This window comes from Papio anubis, chromosome 6, assembly GCF_008728515.1.
Source record: "Papio anubis isolate 15944 chromosome 6, Panubis1.0, whole genome shotgun sequence".
In the NCBI taxonomy this organism is placed as follows: domain Eukaryota; kingdom Metazoa; phylum Chordata; class Mammalia; order Primates; family Cercopithecidae; genus Papio; species Papio anubis.
This window is the reverse complement of record NC_044981.1, coordinates 68,267,934-68,285,165: the sequence shown is the minus strand read 5'-3', so window position 1 is coordinate 68,285,165 and position 17,232 is coordinate 68,267,934. Positions and strand designations below refer to the sequence as shown.

The window sequence follows — 17,232 nt, the reverse complement described above, 5'->3', positions numbered from 1 at the left end:
TATTCTTTCAAAGAACCAAGTCCTGGATTCATTGATCTTCTGTATGGTTTTTTTTTTTTTAAAAAATCTCAATTTCCTTCAGTTTAGCTCTGATTTTGATTTCTTGTGTTTTACTAGCTTTGGGGTCGATTCGCTCTTGTTTCTCTATTTCCTCTAGGTGTGATGTTCAGTTGTTAACTTAAGAGCTTTCTAACTTTTTGATGTAGGCATTCAGCACTACAAACTTCCCTCTTAATATTGCTTTAGCTGTGTCCCAGAGATTCTGGTATGTAGTATCTTTGTTCTAATTAGTTTCAAATAATTTCTGGATTTCTGCCTTAATTTCATTGTTTACCCAAAAGTCATTCAGGAGCAGGTTAATTTCCATTAATTTCTATTTTTATTGCAGTGTAGCACTGTAGTGTGGGAGTGTGGTTGGTATGATTTTTTTTATTTGCTAAGGATTGTTTTATGGCTGACAGGTCAATTTTAGATTATGGGCCATGTGCAGATGAGAAGAATATATATGCTCTTGTTTTTGGGTGGAGATTTCTGTAGATGTCTATTTGGTCCAAGTGTCAAATTCAGGTCCTGAATTTCTTTGTTAGTTTTCTGCCTCAATGACCTGTTTAATATTGTCAGTGGGGTGTTAAAGTCTCCCACTATTATTGTGTGGTTTTCTAAATCTCTTTGTGGGTCTCTAAAAACTTGCTCTATGAATTTGGGTGCTCCTGTTTTGGATGCATATCTATTTAGGATAGTTAAGTCTGACCTTCTGAGGTGAACCCTTTACCATTATGTAATGCCTTTCTTTATCTTTTTTGATTTTTATTGGTTTAAAGTCTGTTTTGTTTGAACTTAAAATAGCAACTCCTGCTTTTTTCTGTTTTCCATTTGCTTGGTAGATTTTTCTCCATCCCTTTAGTTTGATCCTGTGTGTGTCATAGAATGCGAAATGGGTCTTTTCAAGACAGCATACAGTTGGGTCTTGCTTCTTTGTCCAACATGCCACTCTGTGCCTTTTAATTGAGCATTTAGCCCATTTCCATTTAAGGTTAATATTGATATGTGTGGATTTGAAGGATCAAATCCTGTTTTGTGTTGTTAGTTGGTTATTATGCAGATTTGTTTGTGTGGCTGCTTTTTGGCATCAATGGTGTATGTACTTAAAAGCATGTTTTTGTAGTGGTCAGTAGTAATCTTTCCTTTCCATATTTAACACTCCCTTTAGGACCTCTTATAAGGCAGGTCTGATGGTAATGAATTCCCTTAGCATTTGCTTGCCTGAAAAGAATCTTATTTCTCCTTCACTTATGAAGCTTAGTTTGGCTGGATATGAAATTCTTGTTTGGAATTTCTTTTCTTTAATAATGCTGAATATAGGCTTTCAATCTCTGCTGGCTTATAGAGTTTCTGCTGAAAGGTGTGCTGTTAGCCTGATGGGGTTTCCTTGGGAGGTGGCCTGCCCCTTCTCTTTAGCTACTGTTAACATTTTTTGTTTCATTTTGACCTTAGAGAATCTGACAAGTATCTGTCTTGGGGATGGTTGTCTGTGTAGTATCTCACAAAGGTTCTCTGCATTTTCTGAATTTGAACGTTGGCCTCTCTAGTGAAGTTGGGGGAATTTTCATGGATGATATCCTGAAATATGTTTTCCAAGTTGCTTGCTTTCTCTCCCTCTCTTTCAGGGACATCTGTGAGTCATAGATTTGGTGTCTTTACATAATCCCATACTTTGGAGATTTTGTTCATTCTTCTTTAATCTTTTTTTCTTATTTTTGTCTGACTGAGTTATTTCAGAGAAGTGATATTCAAGCTCTGAGATTCTTTCCTCAGCTTGATCGATTCTGCTGTTACATTTGTGATTGTATTCTGGAATTCTTGAAGTGAGTTTTTCAGCTGTATCAGATCAGTTCCTTTCTTTCTTAAAGTGGCCATTTCGTCTTTCATCTCCTGTATCACTTTGTTGTATTCCTTAGAATCCCTGGATTAGGTTTTCACTGTCTCCTGAATCTCAATGATCTCTGTTCCTATCCATATTCTGATTTCTGTTTTTGTCATTTCAGCCTGGTTAAGAACCATTGCTGTGGAACTACTGCAGTTATTTGGAGGTAAGAAAGCACTCTGATTTTTGAGTTGCCAGAGCTCTTGCACTGGTTCTTTATCATCTGTGTGGGCTGATGTTCCTTCAGTCTTTGAAATTGCTGTCCTTTGGATGGATTTTTCTGCTTTGATCTTCTTTAATGCCCTAGAAGGTTTGAATCTCATATAAGGTGGTTCAGTTGACTGGCTTCATTTCTGGAAGAATTTAGGGGGCAAGGCTCAGCTCAGAACTTTTGGGCTGCATGCTGTAACTTTGGGAGGCTGTTACTGGATCCCTGACTTTGTTCTCTGGCCCCTTGAAGTTAGGAACCTGCTACATTGGAGGGGCTGAGGCGTTCCTGGACCTCTGGCCACAACACTCTGATGGGTAGTGCCAGCCAAAGCACTTCGCTGGGGTGGTGGCAGCAGGATCTGTGCTCATTTGTAAGTGTCAAGAGCAGTGCCAAGAGCAAGTGGCAGTGTGGTGGGGTGAATGCTCATCAACTGGGGCAGAGTGCTGGTGGTCATGGGGCTGCCGGCCTCCATGTGCACACTCGTGCTGGTAGCAGTGTCAGCATGGGGGCAGGCTACTAGTGAGCTTGGGGCTGCCAGCCTCCATGCATATGTTCACACTGGCAGCAGTGGCAGCGTGGGGCAGGGGGTGGGGCTGCTGACCTCCATGCATGTGCTCACACTGGCATTTCTATATTTTAAAAGGAAACAGTTTGGCAGTTTCTGATAAAGATAAATCATTACCATATGACCCTAGAGAAATAAAAACTTACGTTCATACACAAACCTACACACGAATGTACATAGCTGCCTTATTTGTAATAGCAGAAGCTAGAAGCAGCCCAAATGACCTGTATTAGGTAAATGAATAAACAAATTGTGTTACATCTAGATCATGGAATTCTATTAAGCAATAAACAGGAATGCACTATTGATGCACTTGGATGGATCTCAAGAGCATCATACTGTATAAGAAAAAGCCAATTTCAAAAGATTACTACTTTACAATTTCATTTATATAACATTATAAAAATGACAAAATTGTAGTGAAACAGAACAGATATAGTGGTTCCCAGGGGTTAGGATTGAAGAGAGGGAGTACCTGTATAGGAGTAATACAAAGTATATCATTCCAAGTTTATTTAGGGTGATGGAAAAGTTCTGTATTTTGATTGTGGCAGTGGTTAAATGCATATATACATGTGAGAAAATTTAATAGGAGTGTATATAAAAGTTGAGTGCATGTAAAAACTGGTGAAATTCAAATAAGGACTATAGTTAATAGTATGTATTCATATTCTGGTTTTGATAATTGCATTATACGTAGGTAAAATATTTTGGGGAAAGTTAGGTAAAGAGTGAATTTGAACATGGAAATTCTGTACTATTTTTGCAACTTCTAAGTAAGTCTAAAGTTATTCCAAAATAAAAAATTGAACATCTTTTATAATAGTTACATCTATTTTCTTTCTTTTCCTTTCCCTCCCTCCCTTTCTTCTTTCCTTTCTTCTTCCCTCCCTCCTTTCCTTCCTTCCTTCCTTCCTTCCTTCCTTCCTTCCTTCCTTCCTTCCTTCCTTCCTTCTTCCTTCCTTCCTTCCTCTCTCCCTTTCTCTCTCTTTCTCTCCCCCGCCCCCCCCCGTCTGTCTTACTCTGTTGCCCAGGCTGTAGTACAGTGGTGCAATCGGAGCTCACTGCAGCCTTGAACTCCTGGGCTGAAGTGACCAAGTTATCTTCCCCTATCAGCCTCCTGAGCAGCTGAGACTATCAGCATGTTCCACCACACCCAGCTATTACTTTTTTTTTGTAGAGATAGAGTCTCATTATGTTGCCCAGATTGATGATTTTGAACTCCTGGGCTCAAGTGATCCTCCTACCTTGGTCTCCCTTTAAAGTGCTGGGATTACAGGCATGAGCCACTGTGCCTGGTCTGTTTTCTTTTAGACTTTAGACAATGGTCCCTAGAAGGAGGGAGATTTGGAGACAGGAATCTAATCATATCACATGGCTTATTAATTTTCAAGTGGAACCCCTTTACTTATGTTTCAAAGTGAGGCAAATAAGAAGTTCTTTGCCAGTTCTGGCCAGTGGAATTAGAATAACTGCTTTCATGGCATCAGACACCACCTAGTACATGCTGAAAATATGGATCTTGAAAAGACAATTGCTAATCTATGTAATATGGTTTTCCACTGATCTGTTAATAAATTCATTTTTCCTGCTCCTTCATTATTTTTCTACAAGTAGATTAAACGGATTATACTATAATTAAATTTGACTCAACAAGAGGCAGTGCTTTAGAGCAATGAACTATTGGGAGGCCAGCATGCTGCTCCTAGCTTTGCTGCTGATTTATGGGCTAAGGACAAAGCACCCCCATTTCACAGTGCCTCGACTTTTCCATCTATAGAGTGAGGTAAACAATGTCTCAGAGGGACATGGTGCTGCTTTATAAGCTCTATATTCTAATTGAGCTCCAAATTCCTTTATAGAAAGGTGCTCTTTGAAGAATTAAAGATGTATTTATATTGTTGTTGTGACTCAATAGAAATGAAGCTTTAAAATCTAATTTTAAATGTCTCCTCCTGCACAGTACATTATCCACGTTCTTAAATACTGCAATCAACTATGCACCGAGTTGCTCTGTGATATTTATTAAAAATAAAAAAGGCACCACAAAGACAAACCGTAGAACATTTTCAAAGCCATGTGCAGGGGTTTAACTGCAGGACTTCCACTGAAGTTAATGGGACTCATACTGGCAAATTGCAGGCACCACTTTGAAAATTTACCCCATAGTGACAGTTTAATGCTTCTTATTGATCATACAGTTTCATATAACATCTCAAGCCAAAAAGGGACAATTTCTCAAAAGAAATAAACAATCTTTAATGAAATAATTCTGCACTGCAATCATCATAACTAAGAGTATGGAATAGAGTCCTTTGGCAAGGAGACTCTTAGGAAATGCTTACTGGTGATACCACTGGGCTGTAAAACAGTTTCCATCACATTCTAATTCCAGTTCCTCAGAAAAATAACACTTAAAAAAAAATGTAAAATTTTATGTTTTAAGGGCAGAAATATAGAAACAGAAAATTCAGAGGATTATTTCCTTATAAACTTACATTTATATTTTTCAGAATGGGTAATAATTTGTATATTGCTGATATGAGGTTCCAACAGTCATAGATGACTAAAAAACCCAGGGCATTAAACGGCCATACTTTTTGTTGCCTGATTAACGTTGCTGTTCATAACCGGAATAGTATTCATATTAGGCCTGCCAGCAACCCGTTGGACCTTTGCCTGGTGGCCTGTCTTTAGAAGGAAACTTGATTCAGGGTAGCAGAGCCTACATGGCCTTCAGCTGTGACCTCTGCCTGTCTCCTCTATCACCTTCTGCTATTCTCCCCACTGCTCATTGAGCTCCAACCACAAGACCTATGTCTCCACCTTGAACAATCCAAGCTCATCAAGTGTTAATAATCCTTGCAATTACTATTCCCTGGCCTGGAAAGATCTGTGTCTAAACCTTCTCATGGCTGTCTTCTTCGTAATATTCAGGTCAACTCAAGTGTCAACTACTTAGAAAGACTTTCTCAGACCACCCAAGCTAAGGTAGCCTCTACTCTTTCTGTTTTATTTTCTTCATTGTGCTTATCTGTAGCTGACATTATCTTGTTTTTCAAAAACATATTTGTGTATTGTTTTTCTTTGTCCACACAAATATTATCTCTATAAGAAGGAAGACCTTGTCCATTTGGTGCCATACAGCCTCTCCAGCATCCATGAGCATGCTTGGACATGGCAGAAATGTATAAACGTTCGGCAGATGACTCAAACATAATTTGAAAACCTGGGGGCAATCCTTTGCTTCTTTGTTTTATACAATCACTCATGATATTTCATAGCCTTCTTTCTAGGACTACTTCAATTTCCATCACCTTTGCTTTGTAACACCATAATTATAGTATACTTCCTTTCAGTTTTGCCATTCTCTAAGGGCACAGGAGAGTCTATTTTTACAGTCAGGGACCATGTTTTAGTTGCTTTTGTATCTTTTATACCTAAGATTGTGTTGGACACATAATAAATACTTTGTCTGTGAATGAATTTTCTTATGTAACATGTGATAGTACAGAATGTTAATACAGTATATCATAGTGCTCTACTAAAGTTTATAGAAAGAGTGGTAAATAATCCTTAGTTATTCATTCTCCTCTTCGGAAATAAATTTTCTTCATGTGGTCCAACCATATCAGCTAATCAAGCTACCTGGTAAGTTCAACTTTCAAGTTTGTGTACCAGGTCAACAATTACCTAAATTACCAATAGGTTATTAATGTTAAAAAACATTTGAAGGTATTCCTGCGAGTGATACTACTTACATCTCGAGATGTCTCCAATTTGGAAATACCCAGGGAGCCTCATGATAACATCAACTCAAGAGCATATGCAAGTTTGATACAGGCCAAGTAAGTCTATTTTAGGTCCTAATTTCCCCTTCAGGTTAGAGAGCAGCAATAGGTAACATAATTTAGTTAATCTAATTAAGGCTGAGACTGCAATTAATGTTCTATAAAGTCTGGCTTTTCTTTAAAGATTTTGAATTACTAATGATACGCATAATAGTATCATGTTCTTTTGTTTACAAGTTGATGACAATAGATAAGGTTCAATTAAATTTAATTTTAAAATGCTAATAAACAGTAAAGACACTTTTCCAGTTGGGTATGTATACTTTTCTAGAGTGAAATCATGAGAAATAAATCCAGGTTCTTTCACCTACCATTTTTTTATAACTTTGGGCATGTTTCTTAAGTCGTATCTTACTTCCTCATCTATAAAATGGGACATTATAAAGGACAGGCATGATGTCTCACACCTGTAATACCAGCACTTTGGGAGGCTGAGGCAGGTGGATCACTTGAGGCCAGGAGTTCAAGACCAGCCTGGCCAACACAGTGAAATCCTATCTCTACTGAAAATGCAAAAATTAGCTGGGTGTGGTGGTGTGTGCCTGTAGTCCCAGCTACTCGGGAGGCTGGGGCATGAGAATGGCTTGAACCCAGGAGGTGGAGGTTGCAGTGAGCTGAGACTGTGCCACTGGACTCCAGCTTGGGTGAGAGAGGGAAACTCTGTCTCAAAAAATAAATAAAATAAAATAAAATAGAATAAAATAAAATAAAATAAATAGGGACATTACAGTACTTACGTAGAATTAAATAAGACCATATTTATAAAGTGCTTAGAGTAGTACTTAATATATAGTAGTTCTCAGTAAATATCAGCTATTATTAACTAGAGGGATTAAAATTGTTTTAATGTTTTTGTGATAAGTCAATCCAACAGGTTTTAATTGTCCTCAGATGGTCCAGTTAATCACATGGAAGGAATCTATGTGCACTGAGGGAGTTTGAACACTTAGAAGTAAAAAGTCACAGAAGAGTGTATGACTAACAGAAAATAAGTGAAATAATATAATTTCTACTAAAGGGGAAAAAGGAGTAGAAGGTATAGAAAATAATGTCACTCAAGAGTAAGTCTCTTGGAACACAAGATAAAGAAGACAGAAACAGAAAAATGATGTCTCAAATCAATTTAGAACACAGTTGCAGTTTTGGGAGTCTGTGATCTAACTTTTGAACACATTAGCAACTTAAGTTGCCTTTTAATAAGATGAAATCGTAGGTATATTAGAGTAGCCTCAGCCATCTGGTTGATTTTAATAAAGGCTTCAATTTTATTTTATCCATGTAGGATAAAATAAAATTTTATTTTATGCCTCTTTTGTCCTCTTGTGGAAATAATTACACTGAAAATAAACTGTTAAAATAACAATAAGAAATCAACTTACACTTAGCATCAAATACAGATCCAAGACTAATAACAGGCTGGTATTTTCTCACTGAGACTCTCTGCAAGACTGAAAAATATGGCCCTGTTATATCTGCCTTTGGAAAGCGTCACCAAGGAATCTAAAAAAAGTCACTGTGAGAAGTAATTTGTTGGCTTCCTGACACATCAGGCTCATTATTGGTGATCCGAGTTTCAGCCTTTGGTCTATCTGCAATTTTTGGGTAGGTCAGTAATGAAAGCTAGAAAAAAGAATGACTATGAAATCAGTCTTAGAGGTTATTCACAAATTCTTTATGCCAATGTTATTGGGTGAGTGTTTTGTGTTTTCACATAGAGAAATCATAAAGCAGCCTGTCCAGGTAAATGAAGGGCAGCTTGGGTGGTCATCCCAAAACACATTTGACTATCCAAATCAACAATGCAGCAATTAGTGCTCATAGCTCTAGACAAGTTATTATGACAGAAGAGTCTTAGAGGAGACATAAAAATTGAACAGATAGAGATGAGGAAGAATTTTATATTCAAGATAAGATTTTACCAATTTTCAAAGCAAATGCTTAAAACCAAGCAGAGATAAATCAATGTACAGTAGTAATGAAAGAAAGTACCTAATTAAAAAGAGTTAAATAGATTAGTTTCTTCCCTTATGTTACAATTGTTTAAAATATGTTTTCCAAACACAAATATGTAATGATTTTATGATTTGTGAAATCAATGAGCTTTTGAAATGCTCTTGGCTTTGGCCAGAGTGCAGGGGTAAGGAAGGTGGGCAGTTCAGAAGGGCATATGCTAAAATCTTTAGGAATTAGTCCATAAAACCTCTATCAATTGGGCCTTTGTCAAAAGGGTGCAATACTACATGAGACTTGTTAGCTGACCACTGTAGCAGCTTCAGTCTGTTTCCAATTGGAAAGAAAAACATTGGTGTGCTTACAGAAAGCATTTCCCAGGTTGAAGGCACAGTCAGTCTATCACAATCTTTTCTATGTTCTTTTCTCGAATGCTCAAGACTTCTAAAAACATTTGGGTGTATACTTGGCATATTCAGAGTAATCAAATCTTACAAATATATGAAGTTTTGAGAGGTTTTAGCTACATTTCCAAACATCCATTCAGAACAGTTATCATGGACAGATGACAGATGCTATTCCTTTTTTCATTTTGTCACAGTAAATTAGGTTGAACAAGCGGACTACAGTGTTCACTTTAGTATTTTACCAGTTACATCAAGCATTTTTATGAACCTGTTGGACAGGCCTAGAAATAGTCTCAATAGTCATCTGGTACAGCTTGCTGCCTTTAGGAAGGTGATGTTTGATTCTTTAGTGTAGGTTAAATTTTACTGACCTCATACTGATAAGCCACATTTGAACATGCTTCACTATAACATCCATTCAGCTGGGCCATGGGTCAAACATGTACATTTAATAAAAGATTAAAAAAATTCATAGTTATCCTAACTGTAAGTACAAATGTAGACTTTGTTCTAATGGGGATTCATTATATATTTATCCGTGAAATTTTCTTCCAAAGCAATTAATTTACTAGAGGTAAAATATCTAAATAAAGAAAAGGTCTAAAGGGTTAACAAAACTGCAATTATGCCTAAACCATATCATACTAGTACTTTTTTGAGACAGGATCTTACTCTTTTTACTCAGGCTGGAGTGTAGTGGCAGGAACATGGCTCACTGCAGCCTCAAACTCCTGGGCTCAAGTGATCCTCCAGTCTCAGCCTTCTGAGTAACTGGGACTACAGGTTCGTGTCACCATGCCCGGCTAATTTTTAAATTTTTGTAGAGACAGGGTCTTTCCATCCCAGGCTGGTCTTAAACTCCTGGGCTCAAGTGATCTGTCTTCCTCAGCCTTCCAAAGGGCTGGAATTACAGGCAGGAGTGACTGCGCCAGGCATCATACTACATTTTTAAGGTCACTATTGATAGGTCCAAAGGCAAGTAAGATTACAGATAACATAACACCATTTTTAGAACTACATGTTATATCAAGACCTTCAAGGACCTGAGACAGGAAGACAAAGACCAAAGGACTAAGATGTGTTGATGTATCCATAGCTGAAAACAGCTATCAAAAGGCAGCAGACATCTGGGAAAAAGCTTTCTTTTTCGCATGGTGGCCAGAGATACATTGGCATTGCTTCTGGAATTGGAACAAAGCCAACTTTTAATTGGTTTTAAAATCTGGAATGAAACATTTTTTCCAGTCATCCATGAACTGACCTTATCCTGTAGAAGTTGAGTGAATCTTGGCTAACCATCTGCCTTGTGAATTGTTTTGTTTGGGCCCCGTATGGGACAGAAAGTACTTGTTGTGCAGTAGTTTCACATCAAGTTACAGTCCTTTGTAATGCTGTCTGAGTAGCAAATTGAGAGAGAAAAAACCATGTCCAGGGAGAAAAATCTAATGCCTTCACTAATATGCCTTGGGGCTTTATGAACCTGCAAGGCTTGGAGTTACCACCTACTTTGCTCCATACCTTAGCATGATGGCTTCCAAAAAGAAGTAAAGCTTATTATTGGAGAAGATAGACAGCTGGACAAACAGACTGCATTCATGAGGGCCAAACAAGGTATTTTAAGATAGATTTAACTTAGAATTCCACTAGATTCACTATTGTAACACCAATGCCTCACACACAGCCACATTTCCATAAATTCTGGTTTAGTAAGTGGAGACTTTTGAGATGTGCATACTATGAAAGAAGTATGGAATAAAGGATTCTTCTTAACAGTGTCCATGGATGGTGATACACTTTCTTCCTTAAATCCACTCTGACCCCACCATAGGGAACAGGAGTAAGGGAGGAAACTAAGAAGATCACTCAATAATTCCTGACTCCTAAAACAAAACAGAAAACCTATGCTAGCTGAAGAAGATAGCCTAAACTATTTTGTAAATTAAAAACCTACTTTTTCAGGTTGAAAATAGTTGAAATAAACAAGCCTCATCAAGAATTTGCAGTATTTGGGTTTGAATGGCTGCCTAAGAAGCGAGACAGACAAAAAAGCAAGAAAGCCAAATTTAGCTGCTAAATAATAATAATAATAGCTTTTATAAATAGACTTTTCAATTTTGTAATACTTTTAAATATTACTGGGAAATGCCAGATCTTAATTCCAGAATGCTCTATGGCATCTTCATTAGGAAGTACAATTTCAAGCTGGAACCCAGGTGAATGATGTCTCTCAGAAACCATAGCAGCTAGGGAGGTGCAGAGATGTGCTATGTATTTGGGTATTTTGGGTTGGAGGGTGGAGGACTCATATTTTAGGGTGTAGGGGACTTTGTCCAGTCTACAGTTACCAATGCATTAAGGAAACCATACTTACAATCATTCTTGAAGAATGTTAATTGATATGCATTACCAGTATCAATGTATTGCCATCTATTCCAGCTGATCCAGAGCGTAACCTGGTGTCATATTGTAGAGCAAAAAGGGTTTTTTATACTCACTGAAATCAATGTTCCCCTAAATCAGGGCAACACTGGAGAACCATGTATTTCCATATAAGTTAATTGATATAAGTGGGTATTCTAGAGCCAGATTGCCTGGCTAAAATTCCAGCTCTACCATCTAGTAGCTGTATGAATTCAGCAACTAACTTAGCCTCTCTTCACCTCAAATTCTTCAACTGTAAAATGGGGATAATAAAAATATCTACCTCATAATGCTGTGGAGTCAACATCAAATGAGTCAACATTTTCAAAACACGAGTGCCTGGTCCATGATAAGTACTCCATGGATGTTAGCTTTTAATATTAATCAAATATTGCAAAACAGGAGATAGAAGAAAAGAATGTTGGTGTCATCAGTCCAGGTATCTGAGACTCTGATATTCACCTATAACACAGAAGGGCTTTCGAGCAAACCTCAGTCTTCCTTGCCATCCTCTATACCGACAACAGCAACCCGCAGACCAGATTCGAATGATGAACTCCAAACCAAAGACGACAATCATCACGAACTCCTAAAATATCAGATAAGACATATCAGAGAGAAGCATTATGAAGCAAACCACAGTAAGAAGCTCTATGGATATTTTTGGACATTTAGGCACTTTGTCTAAAGGATCTAGTTGTTAATATCTAAAGTTAAGAACATTTCCTTTCTCCAAATCAGACTAAATCTGGAGAGTATTTGAACCTCATACTGTCTGCATTTCCTATCATGGAATGCTCTTCCTTTTCAAGTCACTAATACTTTGCAAATTTGGGAGTCAGTTTCAATACTAAATGTGCAGGCTGAATAATGGATCTCTCTCGCCTGGAATTTATAGTGTAGCTGACTTTAGCTACCCAGTAACATGTGAAATATCCGAAATAAAATAGTGAATCCTGAAATATAATGGCAAGTTTTACAGAAAATAGAGCTTCATTTTGCTGCAAGGAGTGACATAATCTCTAAATCTTCGAGAGTTGTTCTCAGAGAAAAAGAAGCAAATATTTAGAAGTATACTGAATTCTTTCATTACAGTGTCAAAATCCCCTTAAAAAACAGTAAGTTTCAAAAGTATTACAGTGTGAGACACATATCCTTTGCCAGAAATGAGACCCTGAATCCTTCCGATCTGAAGCTTGTTAATTATTATGCTGCCCTTTGGCAAGAGCTGCCTAGAAAACGACACCTGCTCCAGGAAAATGACTGAGATTATTTAGGAAGAGTTGTGAGTTAACCCTGGGGAAAGGCCAGCTAAAGTGGCTCATTAAACAGTCAGTGATAGAATGAAAAACCAAATGGAATTTGTAAAACGAAAGCATTTCTGGAGCAAGCTTAGCACGGTCATCTTGTTGTCCCTATAGGAACAAGCACTTAATTTATCAAAATTGTTTTTGCTTTAAAAATAATTCCCTTTCTTGTTTTAAAGCAAGGGTTGATTCAACATTTATAATGTAGAACAATATTTACAGATTTTTATCATAATATCTTAATTGTAAAAGTAATATATTGTCTTTATTAAAACTTCCAAACATCACAGAAATAGAAAGCAGAGAAAGTAAACATTCTAACCTACTCCCCACTCTCCCATTCTACTCGCAGGATAAAAACTGTTACCAAATTTATAAAAGTGGCATTTTTGTTGCAAATTTCAGGCAAATGTCTGTTTCTTTAGTTAGAGCATGGGATGATATGCTGCACTTTTGAAAGGACTAGTAGAGCTATCATTCTATCCTTCTTTTATTTTGCACTAAGTAATCCACAAATATTTCTCATGATGGGAAATAAATATCCAATATCATCACTGCTTACTCACCGTTATTCAAAACTACTTATAGGATAAACCTTCAAAGATGACTTTATGCAGATAACCAAAACGAGGGTCAACATACACTCATTAATAATCCGAAGGTTTTGTCTGGTTTTGGCTTTGTTTTGGTTTTGAATGTATATCTGGCTAGTTGAGTCTGTTCATTTATTAAGGTATATAAAGTGCCAGATCATTTGTTGTTAATCCAGCACATCTTTCCAAATACAGAAAACATACTCAAGCCCAAAATGCCCATGTAGTTGTGCCTGTGCCCAACTTAGGTTAAATGGCAGATCCACTTTTTAATCCCTGCCCCTAATTCCTACTTATGCCAGGACATTTGGAACGCCAGTTGTGAGTACTCATATTATAAGGGATCCCAAGAAAATCCCAAATGTGGCCTGTGTCCCTGAACACTACTGTGTAGTCATTTTTGTTTTTCATGGAAACAGATGACACCAGTATGTCCACTGTTCTTAACAAATGACAGATGCCCATTGTTCTTAGGTATGTCAAGGTCACTGCACTATTCCTATGTTGCAGTAAGGCAGGATAAATTACATTTACAAGTTCTTTATTCCAGCCCTATTGTTCAGAAATATTGTTTGCTGCTTTTTTTTTTTAAGGAGGGAGGGAAAAATGACAGGAGAGTCTCAAAATTCATAAAGCGAAACTAATAGGGTTGAAAGGAAAAATAGACAAATGTTAAGTCGTATTTGGGGACTTCATTAACACACCTTATCCTTGCTCAGAACTATGGGCATAGAACTACTAGAAAGAAATTTAACAAGTATGTGAACTATCTGAACAACACATTCAACCTACAGGATCTGACGGATATGAGACATTTCACCTAACATCAGCAGAATACACATTTTTAAAAAGCATCTATGCACATTTATTAAGATAGATTATGTTCTGGGTCATAAACAAATTTCAACAAGTTTAAAAGAATAAAATCAGACAGAATGTGTTCTCAAGCCACAATGGAATAAAACTAGAAATCAATAACAGAAAGACAAGCAAATCTCTAAACATGTGGAAATTAAACAATATTCTTCTCAGTAATCCGTTGGTCAAAGAGAAAGTCTCAAAAAATTAAAAAAATACATTGAACTGAATGAAAATAAAAAATGACATAACAAAATATGTAGGATGCAGTAAAAGCAGTGCTGAGAAGAAAATTTATAGCACTAAATGCTTACATTATAGATGAAGAAAGGTCTCATATTAATAATCTTAGTTCCTACCTCAAGAAATTGGAAAAAGAAGGGTAAAATAAACCCAAAGGAAGAAGACAGAAGGAAGTAATATAGAAAAGAGCATAAATTAATGAAACTGAAAACAGGAAAACAATATGGAAAATCCATGTAACAAAAAAGTAGTTCCTTGAGAAAATCAACAAAGTTGATAAATCTCTTTCTTGAAAGCTGACAAAAAATCCACAATGTCAGGAATGTAATAGGGGATATCACTACAGATTCTACAGCCACTGAAACAATGAAGGAGTACTATGAGTAACTTTATGCACATACACTTGATAACTTAGGAGAAATGGACCAAATACTGTAAAACTACAAGCTACCAAAACTCAACAAAGAAGAAATAGACAATCTGGGTAGCCCTATAACCTCTAAAGCAATTGAATTGATAGTTAAAATCTCCCCAAACAGAAATGTCCAGGCCAAATGGTTTCACTGGAAAAATCAACCAGACATTTAAATAAGAATATATCATTTTCACACAATTTCTCCCGGAAAATAGAGGAGAAAAAACTTTCTCAATCTTTCTATGAAGTCAGTATTACCCTGACACCAAAACCAGACAAAGACAATAAAACGAAGCAAAACAAAAACTACATACCAATATATATCATAAACTTAGACACAAAAATCCTCAACAAAATATTAGCAAATATTTTTGCTAGTCAATCAGTCAATATATAGGCAAGTAGGATTTATTCTAGGTATGCAAGGCTAGCTCAATGGTTAAACTCAATCAATATAATGCATTATACAATAAAGCTAAAGAAAAAAATATAACCATATAAGTTGATGAAGAAATAGCATTTGACAAAATCCAACACCCATTTATGATTAAAAAAACTCTCAGCAACTTAGGAAAAGAGGTTTAACAGTTTAATTAGATAAATAGCATTTACAACAAACCTAACATCATACTTAATAGTGAAAGACTGAATGCTTTTCCCTAATATTAAGAGCAACCAAGATGTATATTTTCATCACTCTTATTCAACATAGTATTGTAAGTTATATTAATAGTTGCTGCAATAAACCAAATAAAAGAAAAAAAAAGGCGTGCAGTTTGGAAAGGTAAACATAAAATGGTCTCCTCTATTTACAAATGACATGACTGTCTACAGAAAAATCCAAAGGAATCTACAAAGACACCCTTGAAACGAGTGAGTTCACTAAGGCTGCACGATATATGATCAATGTAAAAAATGAATCATTTCTTTATACTAACAATGATCATATGGAAATGAAAATTAGAAACAATATTATTTATAATAATTCCAAATAAAAATAAAACTTAAATATCCACTTAGAAAAACACACACAGTTTATGTGCATTGAGATTACAAAATGCAGATAAAAGAAATCAGAGAAGACCTAACTAAGTGAGGAGAAATACCGTGTTTATGAATTGGAAGACTCAACATAGTAAAGATGTCAATTCTTCCCAAATTGATCTACAGGTCTAATAAAATTCCTGTCAAAATCTCAGCAATTTTTTTTTTGGGGGGTAGATACAAACTTATTTTAAAATTTATATGGAAATGCACAGGACCTGGAATAACTAAAGCAATGCTGTCAAAGAAGAATAAAACAAGATCAATCACTTTACCTGATATTAACACCTACTATTATAGCTCCAGTAATCAAGACTGTGGATTGGTGGAGGGATAGACATATAGAACATATAGACATATAGAACAGTGAACAGAATGGAGAATTCAGAACTAGACCCACACAAATATGCTCAATTGATTTGTTTTAAAGGTGAAAAAGCATTTCAATGGAGGAAGAAGAGCCCTCAACAAGTGATGCTGGAAAAATTGAACATCTATAGGCAAAAAAGTGGACCTTAATCTATACTTCCTATCTTATGAAAATCACTTAAAAATGGACCATGGATTTAAAAATTAAACATAAAATAATAAAACTTGTAGTAAAAAAAAATGGAGACGGCTGGGGGCGGTGGCTCACGCCTGTAATCCCAGCACTTTGGGAGGCCGAGGCGGGCGGATCACGAGGTCAGGAGATCGAGACCATCCTGGCCAACACGGTGAAACTCCGTCTGTACTAAAAATACAAAAAATTAGCCAGGTGCGGTGGTGGGCGCCTGTAGTCCCAGCTATTCGGGAGGCTGAGGCAGGAGAATGGCGTGAACCCGGGAGGCGGAGCTTGCAGTGAGATTGTACCACTGCACTCCAGCCTGGGCGACAGAGTGAGACTCCGCCTCAAAAAAAAAAAAAAAAAAAAAAAAAAATTGGAGACATTTTTGGGATTTGGACTAAGCAAAGAGTTCTTAGTCTTGACATCAAAAGCAGAAGTTATAAAAGGAAAAAATGAGAAATCGGATTCCATCAAAAGTAAAAACTTACTCCATGAGAGCCCAGGGACTAAGGATGAAAAGACAAGCCATAGACTGGGAGAAAATGTTTGTAAACCACATATCTGACAAAGGACTAATATCTAAAATATACTTAAAACTCAACAGTAAAAAACCAAAACCTCAATTAGAAAATTGGCAAAGATATAAATAGGATATTCATAAAAGAGGACATACATAAAAGAGGTTACATATATGGCAAAGAAGCACATGAAAAGATATTTGACATAATTAGCCATGAGAAAAATGCAAATTAGATTACAATATATCACTACACAGCAAGCAGAATGTATAAAATAAAAAATAGTGGCAAAAATAGTGACAATACAAAATGCTAGGGAGGATGCAGAGAAGCTGGCCCATTCAAACACTGCTGATGGGAATGTGAAACAGTATAGTC

The 17,232-nt window shown here is 36.6% G+C and overlaps 1 protein-coding gene across 6 annotated transcripts in view; it reads right to left on the bottom strand.

Annotated features, from left to right (window-relative positions):
- KCNQ5 (potassium voltage-gated channel subfamily Q member 5) overlaps positions 1–17,232 on the bottom strand; it is a 564,981-nt gene that overhangs the window by 150,514 nt on the left and 397,235 nt on the right. For all 6 annotated transcript variants that reach the window (XM_017958019.3, XM_017958018.3, XM_017958020.3 and 3 more), the window contains exon 3: positions 11,792–11,918. In XM_017958019.3, the coding sequence (XP_017813508.2) occupies positions 11,792–11,918 (127 nt within the window). The remainder of the gene's footprint in view (positions 1–11,791; positions 11,919–17,232) is intronic.